General features: G+C 35.9%; 1 protein-coding gene across 19 annotated transcripts in view; it reads right to left on the bottom strand.

The window, feature by feature from the left end:
* The window catches only part of LOC143297381 (RNA-binding motif, single-stranded-interacting protein 2-like), a 251,484-nt gene that overhangs the window by 17,797 nt on the left and 220,690 nt on the right, over positions 1–12,997 (bottom strand). For 8 of the 19 annotated variants that reach the window (XM_076609700.1, XM_076609725.1, XM_076609707.1 and 5 more), the window contains one exon: positions 12,227–12,294. In XM_076609700.1, the coding sequence (XP_076465815.1) occupies positions 12,227–12,294 (68 nt within the window). Of the gene's footprint in view, positions 1–5,979; positions 6,927–9,501; positions 9,665–12,226; positions 12,295–12,997 lie in introns of those variants that run through there. The other 11 variants (XM_076609795.1, XM_076609805.1, XM_076609732.1 and 8 more) reach the window with 7 other exon arrangements.

The raw sequence follows: 12,997 nt of genomic DNA, 5'->3' as shown, positions 1-12,997 counted from the left end.
TTGTGGGTAAACTTCATCCTATATTTAAACCTTAATACACTGGAAAAACCATATTCATGCATTAAAAATATGCATGTATATTATCAGCACCTGAAGAATTGGAAATTAATAATTTCAATCTATATATGTATATGATGTTTAAAAAAAACTACAGAAGAATACATTCAGAACTTACAGATTAGAAAAAAAATTATATGTGGTAAGGTGCAATTTGGTGAGAGATTTGTACTTTAACAATATTCTTGTGATCCATAAAACAAGTAAGCATCACAAAGGGGGAAAACTGATTAATGTGGAGCTCATATTTGATTAACATAACCTTTTTTGAATCAAGCAAATGATAAGTTCCTTTAATAACATTTTTTCCCCCTAAAAGGCTTCTCAGTGCTCTGCATACTGACTTAAATTTGAGAAAAAGAAAAAAGAAAAAAAAAGAAAGGCCGGTCACCACTAGTTCCAAATGAAAGAGGTAGAAGAACAGTGAATAGGAAACAATGAACACAGGACAGCGAAAATGGCAATAGAAAAATGATGAATGACAAGAACATTTTATCATCTCCCAAAAAACAGTTTTATTGTGTTGCAACAGACATATGGTGCACTGTTTGGACTGATTTACTCCCTTCCCCTCCTTTTCCTGTCCTTGATTTTACACTTGTTTCAATTGCTTCTGTCAGTCTTGAGCTTCTGGTGCTATAAACAATTAGTACTTTAATCTACTTGAAGAAGAATACGTGAGAATGCAGACAGGCACAAACATGTTTATTGGCCAAGAATGGTATATATATATATATATATATATATATATATATATATATATATATATATATATATATAATGAAGTGAATTTTCATGGTTAAAACAGTTGTGTTATCTTTGGTCATCAAGTTACCTTTATCCCGGAGGCCTGAGAAAAACCAAAGTGCCAGCTCTTTATTACACTGCCTTGTTCAAAGACATCTTGAAATTCCTTCTACAAACATAGCTCTTGCACAGGCTAAAGTACTGGGTAAATTTTAACCAGCAACACAAAAACATTACAAACACTGATCAAACTCAATTATTTCCAATTTCTCTTTCAAAATGTCAAGAACAGAAGAAAAGGTACTGGTGTATTAAAACACAAAAGCAATTTTCATTCCAATGGATCAACTAAACACATGTACCACAATCACAAAAGCAGAACTATGTACAGCCAATTAAAAAGCAAATACTTACATCTGCAAGACAGAAGAAAACAAGTCAGACCAAACCATTATAAAATTTTTCATTTTAACCATCTTCATTCTTTGACTCTTCTACTGCAATTTAATCTTGAATACAGACCACAGACTTTAACACATAGAATCTTCATTTTGAAGGTAACTGAACACAAACCCCACCAAGAAGTCAGATGTGGAACAGAAAAGAATGTGTGTCTGTGGGCAAGAACGTTGATCAGTAGTCTGGTGTGTCCTCACTGCCATTTTCACAGAAGACTGTTACAGTCTATAACTGCATTGTTCAGTCCTGTCACTTTACAGAACTCTTCCACCCTCACCTATTCTCAAAATCTTTACCAACCAGTCAGGAGCCTGGCATAATGTCTCTGTGTTTGACATCTCATAAAAAAAAAAAAAAATTGCTGCACTGCTGTGTTAAACTTTTTCCTGCAATCACTCTGAGCCCATAAGAGATTCATGCCAAATTACAGTCACAGGCTTTTTTCCTGGCCTAAATAAATCCTGAACACAATAATGAACGATTATCAATCAATGGCTTAAAAATGGCTCTGTTATACTGAAAATTTCAGGCTATTTCACGTCTTGAATTCATGTCAATACTTTTTTTGGTGAGTACCTTAGTGGACCTTCATATCAAACTTAGTGAAGTTTATCAAATCTATGATTCGGAGAGACACATGAGCCATTCAGATGTCACAAAACAAATCTCCAAATATTGCTTTCAAAGTGTGCCAAAAACATATGGTATGTCAGAATCACTCAACAGTCTTGACAGATATGCCATCAATAACAACCATCACCATGGCTACAGTTTTCTTGTGATTTGTCATTTATCACAGGATTCCTTTCCCAAATCTGTTTTTGTACCATGTACAAGTCCTCTTCTTACTACAGGATTATGATAAAATATTCATAAGCATGCAATCTGCAGATAAATTATAAAGATCTTGTATTCTTGAAAGAATTTTGTTTCCTATGTACACATAAATATTTCTGTTTTGCTCATTCATAAAATATGTTCTGTACAGATAAGCGCCATTGTGTTTGTCTTGTTTATTTGTTGTTGTTTTTGCTGAAACAATCACAGTACTACTCTTTTTACTGTGCGGTCTTCAATTTTGTTCATGCACACCCATTCTCCTGACAGGAAAAAGTGTTAGATTTTTTACTTTTATTTTTTTTAAGATATGAGTGTGATCCAGGTGTGAGAAAACCCTGAAGTCAACATACAACCCATCCCCTGTCCACCATGCACACTTGTATTACTTCTACACCAAATGTCAAGGTCACTTAACAGCAAGGGAATGAACCTTTAATAAGAAAACAAGTTGACAACAAGAAAACAAAAGAATAAGTTAAGTTTGTATCAGTTGATCTTTTGGTTCATACTGTAACATTTTGCACATTTCCTGTCTGGAAGCTTGTCCACCATGACAACAGTAAACAATACACAATGAATCAAAATCTTCTGTACACTCTCCGATAATGACATGTGTGGAAAGATGCAAATCAAGTGTTTAAAGATCTGGTGGGATTGTATTTCACTATAATCTGCCGTAACTGAAGATCATCTTTCAGTAAGTGACTGCTGTTCACTTATAGAAGCAAGCATGCAAAGTGAAAAACACAGGAAAGAAAAAGAATGTGGGAAACACATTAAACAATGCAACATAAAAATTAAAAAAATAAAATCACCTCAACACCACTATAGCAGCAAAATCAGCTGAATGAACAGCACAGTGACACATTTCAAAAGATCCGAGGAAAGGAACGCCTGGGTGGGAGAGATAAATCATCGAAACTTAACATTCAAGAAAAAACGAGAAAAAAAGTTATTGAAAACCTAATTTAAGAAACAAACCAAAAAACGTCATGCTCAAAAACCCCACTGCACAACAAACACTAAACAAAACACAACACAAATCTGAAGGAAAAAAAAAGGATGGATGACTGTTAGTGTGACATAAAGAATGCACCAGGTCCAAGAAACAAAAGCAACATGAGAGAACAGGATGGGGGTGAGGTGGGAGGGAAGGATATCATGAATGAAGGTCGAGAATCAGCGACAGTGATCAAATTATCTCTTTCAATCCAAACCTGTTCTAAATTATGCACAAAAAGTGTCCCTTGTCAAAATGTGTTCATTTGTTTCTTACTTCTCTCTGTTTCTTCTTCTCTCCAAGTTCTTTCATTTGCTTTAGCATTCACATCTGTAATTCCCTTTCACCAATGCTTTGTGACTTGAAAATTCTTGTGGCAGATTTATCAGGGAAAGACAAAATTGTCAATAATATATTCAAACATTTTGTATCCCACCCTTCCAAATCTATCATCATTACACTTTTAGTCCCAAAAAAGTGTGGAAACAAGAGGGTAAAGCATTCTACAATCCTGCTACATTATGCACATGACGTCGGGGTTTAAGTAGCTGCCCATGCAACCATGATATAATCAGCTGCATGTTCCATTTATGATATTCAATATGCTGCAGTTCTTACTTATTTACATTTAGTATTTAACACCAAAAACCATTACTTTTACAGAAACAAAAGTTGATTTTGTTTTGTAATCAATGCTTCTTGTTTCATAAGGCCTTTACAAGCTAATTACAAAATATCACATGCACATCTCGAAACCAAAGTCCTGATGTGTTCTTTAAGTTTCCATTATTGCTGATAAATACATCCTTATAAATAGCAGTCATGAAAATAGGAACGCAAGTATTTTGTAATATTTGAAGCAAAATAAGGATTGGATACATGATATGAATCTATACAATAAATAATAAAGTAGTTACTTATTGAGAGGGTACACTTGTTTTTTTGTGTTTTTTAAATTCTTTTTATCCATCTTTATTGGTAAGGAGTAATGAAGAAAGGAAAAAGTACATGGTTTAATAAATATACACACATCTCTTTGGAAGACTTTTCTTTGTAATCCTCTTTATCATGTCCATACAATTTTATTTTTAATTACATTTGTTATGTAGTGATGCACAGATACCAAAAGGTATGTTCAATTTAGGTTTTACTGTCTTACCAAGAAAAAATGGACCCAGTCTTAGTTATTCAGAATTTTATGACAAAGTACGAACATAATTATGATGAACAAGATATTTTGGTGAAACCTTTGTTTTATTAATAACTAATTCTAGACTGGTGGCAAACTCTTATGTTTTGAAGATTGTTTACCATGTAAAACACCTTGTGAGAGAAAATGGAAGGCTTTTGAATAGTCATAAATTTCAAGACAAATAATCAGGCTCTTGTGTTGGAATACCTTGGCTGTATGAACTCCAAAAAAGGCTTTTAAGAAAAAAGAATATAAAGTAATGAACAGAATGGAGCCAATCATAATAGAACACATGGTATTCTGGTAAAAGCTCCAAGAGATTTTTAAAGATAATTGAAAAACCAACACTAACAAATGCCTGTAAAATTTGGGGATTATTCTTTAAAAAAACAAACTTGAATGCAAATTTTTTTTTTCCAATAAAAGAAAGGACTAAAAGGCAAATCTAAAATGGCTAAAATTATCACCATGTTCTTGTAACAAATTCAATGTTAAATGTTGATTAAATGGGAGTGCTCTCAAATAACAAGTGTAATTGTATAAAGGTGAATAAGACACAATTCTAATAACCTATGGGAGTATAAGTGTCTGAATTGTGCAGACTTGCTCCCAACAAAGTACTGGACTTTGTAATATCATATAAAATCAATTAGTGTGTTCTTGAATATTTATTGTACTGGCTATATTATGTTGAATGACAAATGTTTTGAGGTTGTTTTTTTTGGGTTTTTTTTCTTTCTCAAAGTGCAAATTATAATTATACAAATAATATTTAATATTTGTATCTATATGCCTTTGTCTGAAAACAAAAATGTAAGAAAAAAGTGATATAGAAGTAAATGATTGGCAGTGTTTTGATTGGCTCTGACTTCATAATTCCTGAATGATGCTGTGGCAAGGCATCATGGATGGCTGCTTGCACATGTTGCAATGTGATGCCTTCTAGGATACAATGTTCAAAACAACAAATACAGTGATTCAACTGTCACTTCAGTTTTACTTGGTCCTGAGCATCAACCTTTGGCATTCAGCTTGAATACAAGGGTACTGGTGAATACAAAAACAACATGATACTGGGCTATGCTGGATTCTCACAAAAAGACAATGGTTAAATGCAGCTAGCAAATTATGATCCCAAACAATTTCTGATACTAATGTTTGGCAATGTTGTCCATGAGATCACAATGAAAACTTTGGAGAATGATGGATAAAGACAAAGAGGATGACGACCAAGCAATGTAGAACCAGAAGTGGGGTGGAAAAGCATGTGTGGTCATCTGGAGTGGGGATATCTGACCTCACTCATTTCCTTAAAACTTAACTTCACTGTTTTTGGGGTTTCAATTTTATCTATCGAGTGATCTGATAAAGTTTCAATTCTAAATGAGAGATTTTGCAGATTAAAACAAAAATGGAAGACTAAAATGGGCAAGAGTGGTTAAACGATCAAGCAATGAATCTAAATACTATATAGTATCTACTGAAAACACCCAGGTCATCTAGTTTCAAATAAAAGCCTTTGGTCTAACAGCCCAAGTAGAACCACCAGTATTGAAACTTGATTGGAATTAGGCAGCCAGGAGAAAAGAATGGCACGACATGTGCCCAAGTCAAGGTCTAACAATGACAGTCACGAAACACTGGCCAAAAAAGAGCGAGCAGCACAAGAGCGAATGAGCAGGCGAGCATCATAACACAGCATGCTCATCCCCTACCGAAGCGCTTGAGAGAGACAGTTGACCCATCTGGCTTGTCAACTGCGGCATCACTCCTGACCCCGGGTCAAGAGTTGTGGCGCTGCCATGGTGAAGTGTGCTGGGAAGCATCTGTCAATTAGGCATAGTGTGAAACAATCAAGGCCATCTCTTCAAAATCATATGGACAATGACATCAGGTTGAAATCAAGCACAGCTAAATCCACAGTAAAACAACTACCACCGAACAAAATGAACAGAGGTCAAAAGCTGAAAACAATGAAGTGAAAAGCTTTATAGTGCAAAGGGCAAACAAAAGTGAAAAAAAAACAACCAAGCATATTTACAAACTATCCTGATAATTTTTCATGATCCACAGCATAGAAAGCAAACAAAACAATAAAACATTCAGCATGTTAAGATCAAATCAAAGTAAAAAAACAAATTCCAGCCACACAAAGTAAAAGTGGTTACAAATGATTTTTTTTAATATAAATTCCACACTTGCGTCAGTTGTTATAAAAAAAAAAAAAAGAAAGAAAAAGTCAAAAAACAGTCCACATAAAAAACATCTGTCTCCAAGTACAAGATCTTCAAGATCATCAGGCCTCCTGGGGGTTATTGTTTGCTTTCAGACATTCCCTTCAAAAAGCAACAGTTTTGTTCAGGAGAGCAGAGGAGAGACTTGCAGCTGGCTGAAGTTCCCTTTCACTTTTTGCATGCATAAGAAATCCCTTGGGCCATAACCCGGACCAGCTTGGCCTGCACATGGGCAAAAGGGGACAAGACAGCCCCTGCTGGAAAGGTCAGCTAGCTGGGTCTGACCACCCACAATGTGGGGGATGGAGTGCCTGCCACAAGACGCCTGACTTTACATCAGGGCAGCCGTTGTGGGGTCCAACACTGCCGACACATCAGGGTGCACAGAGGGGAGGATCTGTGAATTAGAACACAAAAACACCACTCTCAAGTCAGTGCAAACATGGGACCACTGGGACCGTGACACATCACACCACACAATGTTAGTACTTGCTCCCACTATTTCCTTTTTTCTTTTTGTGTGTGTGTTTCCACTATTGAGTGAAGTTACTGCCAGTTTGTAGGATCCATAAAGTACTACATGCCCTCCATGTTAACTTTTGTTAAGTAACAGCACAGAATGGATGGGATTAGAAAACGGATTTTGAAAGGTCAAGTGGGACTATGATAATGACAACTTGAGGTTGCCTGTATTGGGAACCACTCTTGCATAATTATATATTTGTTGGTGACTCATAACAACATCTCAAAATGCTTACTTTTCATTTTCCTTAAATACTCTGCTGCTTCCTCCCACCCCCAGTTTGTGTTATTTGTCCATCAAGTTCAAACAGTCATCTCAGCACAAGACAGGACAACAGGATGGTTTGAAATCAATAACAAGCCATGTTAAAGTGTTTAAAGTGATCTAGTGATTGTTAATGTTCATTATTCACTGTTTTTGCAATATCACATGGTGTTATCTGGAATGTGCTCTGAAACTTAATGTCATTTGGACTTTCCATTGATTCAGGCAGTCTGTGTTTTTCATGCACATCACATCACACAACAATTAAGAAAAATTAAATGACACTCTCCCTGCTACTATATATAAAAATAAAAAAAAGAAGAAAAAAGTTAGATTTGGATATAAGAATTTGAATATAAACACTTTTTCCTTCTGAAAAATGGGAAACAAAGTCAGCTCACAGAAAATCTCATTCAAATCAGTAAGCAAAAAATTATTAACAGGTGTCTGTTTTTTTGGTTGTTTTTTTTTATGTGGCAATTTAAAAAAAATCTAAGATACGGTTTCAAGATAAATATTATCCAAATGTAATATATCATTAATAACATGCAATTACAGTGAAGACATCCAATAAAACATTGTTTTCTACCAAGAGCAGATGTGTACAGAGAGAGAACAGAATGGCTGCTGGGGCCTATGGGCTTTCTGGCCACACACACATGTGCTCTGCAGGAAAATTCATAGGGGTGGTCCTGGTTCAGGTATCAAGTATCAACTTTAAGGAAAAAAAAAATACTGCTCAAAAGATTTACCTTCCAGTCAGCTATTTTTGTTAGGGAAGTAATAATGTTAAACTGACTAAAAACAGGTCTTCACAAACCACACACAGAACTGACAAGTTTCACAAACCACTCACAGGAATTTAGCCAAGAAAGATTGAGGAACCAGTAAGCAGAAACTCAGAAAGGGTTAAAGATTCTGTCAAATGACGACACATATTATTTATACAGGCAACAACATGTGCACTCAAATAGAATGTTTCTGTAAATTTTTACTTTTTTTTTTCCATGTAAAATACATGTGTAAAATACTGAATTTCAAAGAGGAGAACAGCTACTTTGACAAATACCATGCAAAGATTGCTTTTCTGATCAAGAAAATAAACTGTTTAAAAAAAACCAAAAAACAACAACAAACAAAACAAAACAAAAAAACATATCTTTACTGAGTAATCACTGAGAACAATAAATTAAAAAACAAAATGTTCTCAGCACAGTACATTCAAAATGGACCTACAAATTATGCTCCAAACAGAAGAATTTGCAGTAGTTAAAATCATGCAAACTTCTGATCATATTCTTTAGTAGTATATTTATTCCTGTAAGCAAACTCCACCCTCCATACACACAAATATCATTTAAAATATGTAAAAACAGAAGTTCTGCATTTTGAATATTTCTGTTCGGAAGTACTTTATATCTTAATTATATTTTCACTTTTTTTTTCTTTTTTTAATACATATTAGATATTGAATAAATAACTAATATTTCAATCTACATCAAATGCAAAATAAAAATATTTAAAAAACAAATTCTTAGTATCTGGATTATTCTTCTGATCAATGTCAATGACACCAGTATCAGGGGGGGAAAGAAAGAAAAGAACAGAAAAAAAAAGAGAGAGAAATATCCAATTCTTCAAATTTCTCATATCATTTGAAACAGAGAATAAAACTATTTTCTATAATTCCTTAAAACTTTTGCTGAATTCATGACTTCTTTAAAAATCAAAGTATACATTATCAAGTTCAAAGCTATTCCTACTAGCAAATTTTTAAGTTCAATATCTCATACAAACTACCACCCATGTTCCTGATCTGACTGTTATTTTTAACCAAAACACACTATTACATATATGTCAGAATACGTTTCTTAAAATTATGCAAAGCACATTTTTTACTTTGGATGCACAAAGAATACTAACTCAATCATAAAGCATGCATAAAGCATGAAAATTCATCTTCTGTCTCTCATCATCCTTGTCCAGTCACACACATACTTCCTTTCAACCAATTCTCTCTGTTCCCCTCTCAACTCCCCCCCTTCCTACACACACACACACACAAATCCTCCCCGGCACCAGAAGCAACCAAATCAAAAAAGGCAGTTGGTTCATCTGGCTACACTCAGTTCCCTGTGTTCATGAGCAGAGTTGAGCAAAGAAGGTGAGAAGCAGCAGTACTTACATGTGGCATGCCAGGCTGCATGATATACTGAGGCATCCAGGCAGGGTTGGAGGACATCTGGTAGGTGGTGACGGGTGTGGTGGCCACCGAGGAGTAGCGGGGCACCAGGCCTGTGGCCGTGGGCAGGAGTGTGGGTGCGGCCATACTGTAATTCATGTACGGACTGTTTCTCAATAAGCAGGCAGGGTTCAAGTCCTTAGGCAGGCTTCGCAACTTTTTTTTCTCTCCCCTAGCCTGATACTTGTGACCTATGCTTTACTGGAACTGAGGGAGCATTTGCTGTCTGAGCTGCTTCTGACAACACGCACTTTGTTCCTTTCTGTCACCATGGCCTTTTGGATGCATCAATGTGCAAGCATGTACATGGGCATGGAGGATTTTCAGACTTCCTTCTATTTGTATATTTAGTTGATAGTTTGATGTTTTTGTTTTCATTTGTGCTTTCTGCCTGATGATTATTCATGCTGCATATTCACTAAACTGCATTTCACACCTCACTGAGTGCACTGAAAGAGAAAAACTGAATCAAAAGCTAAAGAACTGAACAGTCTCACTGGTCTAGGTGTACTTGTGACAGATTGAGTGTCCAGTGTGCACATCAGAAGTCTCGTGCAGAACTGCACAAACATCAGCAGCTCTTGTAATTCAATACTGAAAACCATCTGGGTTCACAGTAACTGAGTAACATCCTTGGACATTATTGCATTCTGCTGTAGCATCTATTTTCTTCTGTACCAGTGCCATCACAGGAAACCTACCAAGCATCTAAGGGGAAAAGGCGGTATTGAAAGATTTCACCATCTTCTTCAAAGACAATGTAACCAAGAAAGAAGTCTGCAGCAAAGCTGAAGCATTAACCCTTATACGTGCTCTAGACAATGGTCAAGAAATAAAAACCTCAATGGAATGGTCATGTTACTCAGCTTTGTGAAAACTTCCATGGCACTGTGCCCGCATCAGGATTGAGGAAGAAGGTAAAGCAGGCATAAGAAAAGGCAGGAAACCGAGAAAGGAAGGGCAAGCTGACGTTTTCTGGCACTTCCCTCAGATCAGCAGAAGACAATGGAAACTTCTTTGAAGAAACTTCAGTGGTGTCTCAACAACCAGGAGATACTGGGATATGTTGATAACTATGATGATTTTCATCTGGCAGTATGACTTAGTTTTCAACCATTCACATCACAGCAATGTTTGAATAAAATCTAAGCATGTTGCTTATAGCCCCGTCAAGTGCAAACAGGCTATTTCAGGGCTTAAAACTCACCAGTTTTAAAAACAATGATCTGTTTGAGGTGTATCCTGTAGGGTTCTCTCTCATTTTCATCTCATTTATGTGTGCTTTGTGCCCATTCCTATGTACATGTGTACGTGTGCAGAAGAGGATTCAGAGCTTTTGGACCAGCAGGAGCTAACATTTCCTCATCTGCTCACTGGATAGTACAGCCACTGCACTGCATCCTTCCAGAGTATAATCGGTTCAGCCCCCGCTACTCCTGGGTCCTGTTTTTGAACGTGTGCAGGCCAAGTGCAGGGAGGAAGGCTGCCCAGACTGAGACGTGAGATAATAGCCAGCAATGATCCTTTCACAGGCACTGGTCAACAGTGGCTATTATTTACAGTCAACTCTTCTCCAAATATATAAGCAAGCAAACAAAATGCTGGATAACTGAAAACTGAATGCTTGACAATATTTACACTGAAATAAAAATGAAGAGAGAAAAAGTTACAATCAGAAGCATGCCATTGCCAACTTGCCTTGCCTTGTGATAATGAAGAATGATTTTGTACGAAGCACATGAAATATTAATTGTTCTTCATCACTCTGACTACAGGTGTGCATAACATGTACTTCTAGATTTTTTTCACAACAATTAGTATCTGGCATAACAGTATATGATACATACAAGTATACAGATGTATATGTATATACACGTATATATATTCATATGTAAGACACTCTTATGCAGTTATTTTATGAAAATACATGAGGAACATATTTCAAATAAAGTGGAGTGCACAACAAGAGCATGTCTGTATATAAAAAATAAAGCAAAGAAATGTGACATCCCAAAGGATCCTGAAAAAATTAATGCAGAGCTGTTTTTTTTTGTTGTTTTTTAACTGTATCCCCATAATCATTTAATTCATGTTACTATTGTTAGATATAAAATAAATTTACTGATATTTGTTATAGCTTATAAAAAAGAGAGAGAGAGCTTCCCCCTTCCCTCACCTCACCATGTCATCAAATAATTTAACATACTGCACAACTTTCATACACCATCTACAGAATGCTGAAGTATATGTGTGTTTGCATGCGTGTGAGTGCATGGATGTGTTCATGCACACTACCCACATTGAAGTATGTGACTGATGAAACCTCAGCACTCTTCTGCATCTTGTCCAGAAAACTAATTATCATTTACACATTCCACTAACTCAACCTCCTCAGTGTTTTCTCTTTTCTTTTCTTTTTTCTTTCATAAACCTGATTGTTCACATCTCAGTAACAACGCCTGCATGTGACTGTGTGAGTGTTTGCCATTACAATGGTCATCAGTATCTAACTTGACAAGACATGCTGTGTGAACATGACACTACATCTTCTTCAGGCATGCTAATCTGCAGTTTTACGAGAAACAAGTATAAATGAGGTAAAATACATGAGAAAGCTACAAGTACTTGTACAAGACAGGAGGAAGAAGATAAAAGAGTTGGTACTTACGCATTCAAGTTGGCTGCTAAGGCTGCTTGCTGGTCAAATGGAAACTGGAGGTTCTGCACACCAAAGTACTTCAATTTCAACAAAATGCTTGTTGTAAGCAAGCATCTTTCAAATTTTGCATTTTGTTGCAATGTATTTTGTGACACAACAACAGAAACTCTCCTACCCAACTTCTTTTCACCACTGACCCATTTATAAAAAATCTTTTTCAATCATATCAAATGAATATGATACCACATTTAAATGGGGCTGTTAAAAGTTAACAGGATGCATAAAGCTAAGACACAGAGGTAAGATTTGAGTTGCACCTTATATGTCTGAAATTATGGTAACTAACCTCATTTATGTCATCACAATATATTATGCACACACACACACACACACACACACACGCTTTCTCTCTCTCTCCTCCCCTCCCCCAGCCCCCTCTTGATCTCCCTCTCTCTCTAAACTAATACTTCTTAAATTATCATCTGTGCAAATCAACAACTACAAGAAACTTAACATTCTGCCCCTTGATCTAAACTGTTGCTTCAATAAAGGTGTCTTCATGTATAAAATAATGAAAGACACCACACCATCTTGTCTGTGAGTTTTCACAGTAAAGAATATATAAGGGGGAAAATACAATACACACACATTGCCCAAGAACTGATCTCTGTAAGCCATCACTTACCAACCCGGGTAGCAAGTTATGGAATGAAACCCCTGATTATTTCAAAGACAAAAATAGCCTATCCTGCTTTAAGAAAGCTTACCACAGATACGTAT

The sequence above is a fragment of the Babylonia areolata genome, chromosome 2 (assembly GCF_041734735.1).
Source record: "Babylonia areolata isolate BAREFJ2019XMU chromosome 2, ASM4173473v1, whole genome shotgun sequence".
Classification (NCBI taxonomy): Eukaryota; Metazoa; Mollusca; class Gastropoda; order Neogastropoda; family Buccinidae; genus Babylonia; species Babylonia areolata.
This window is presented reverse-complemented; position numbering and strand designations above follow the sequence as displayed.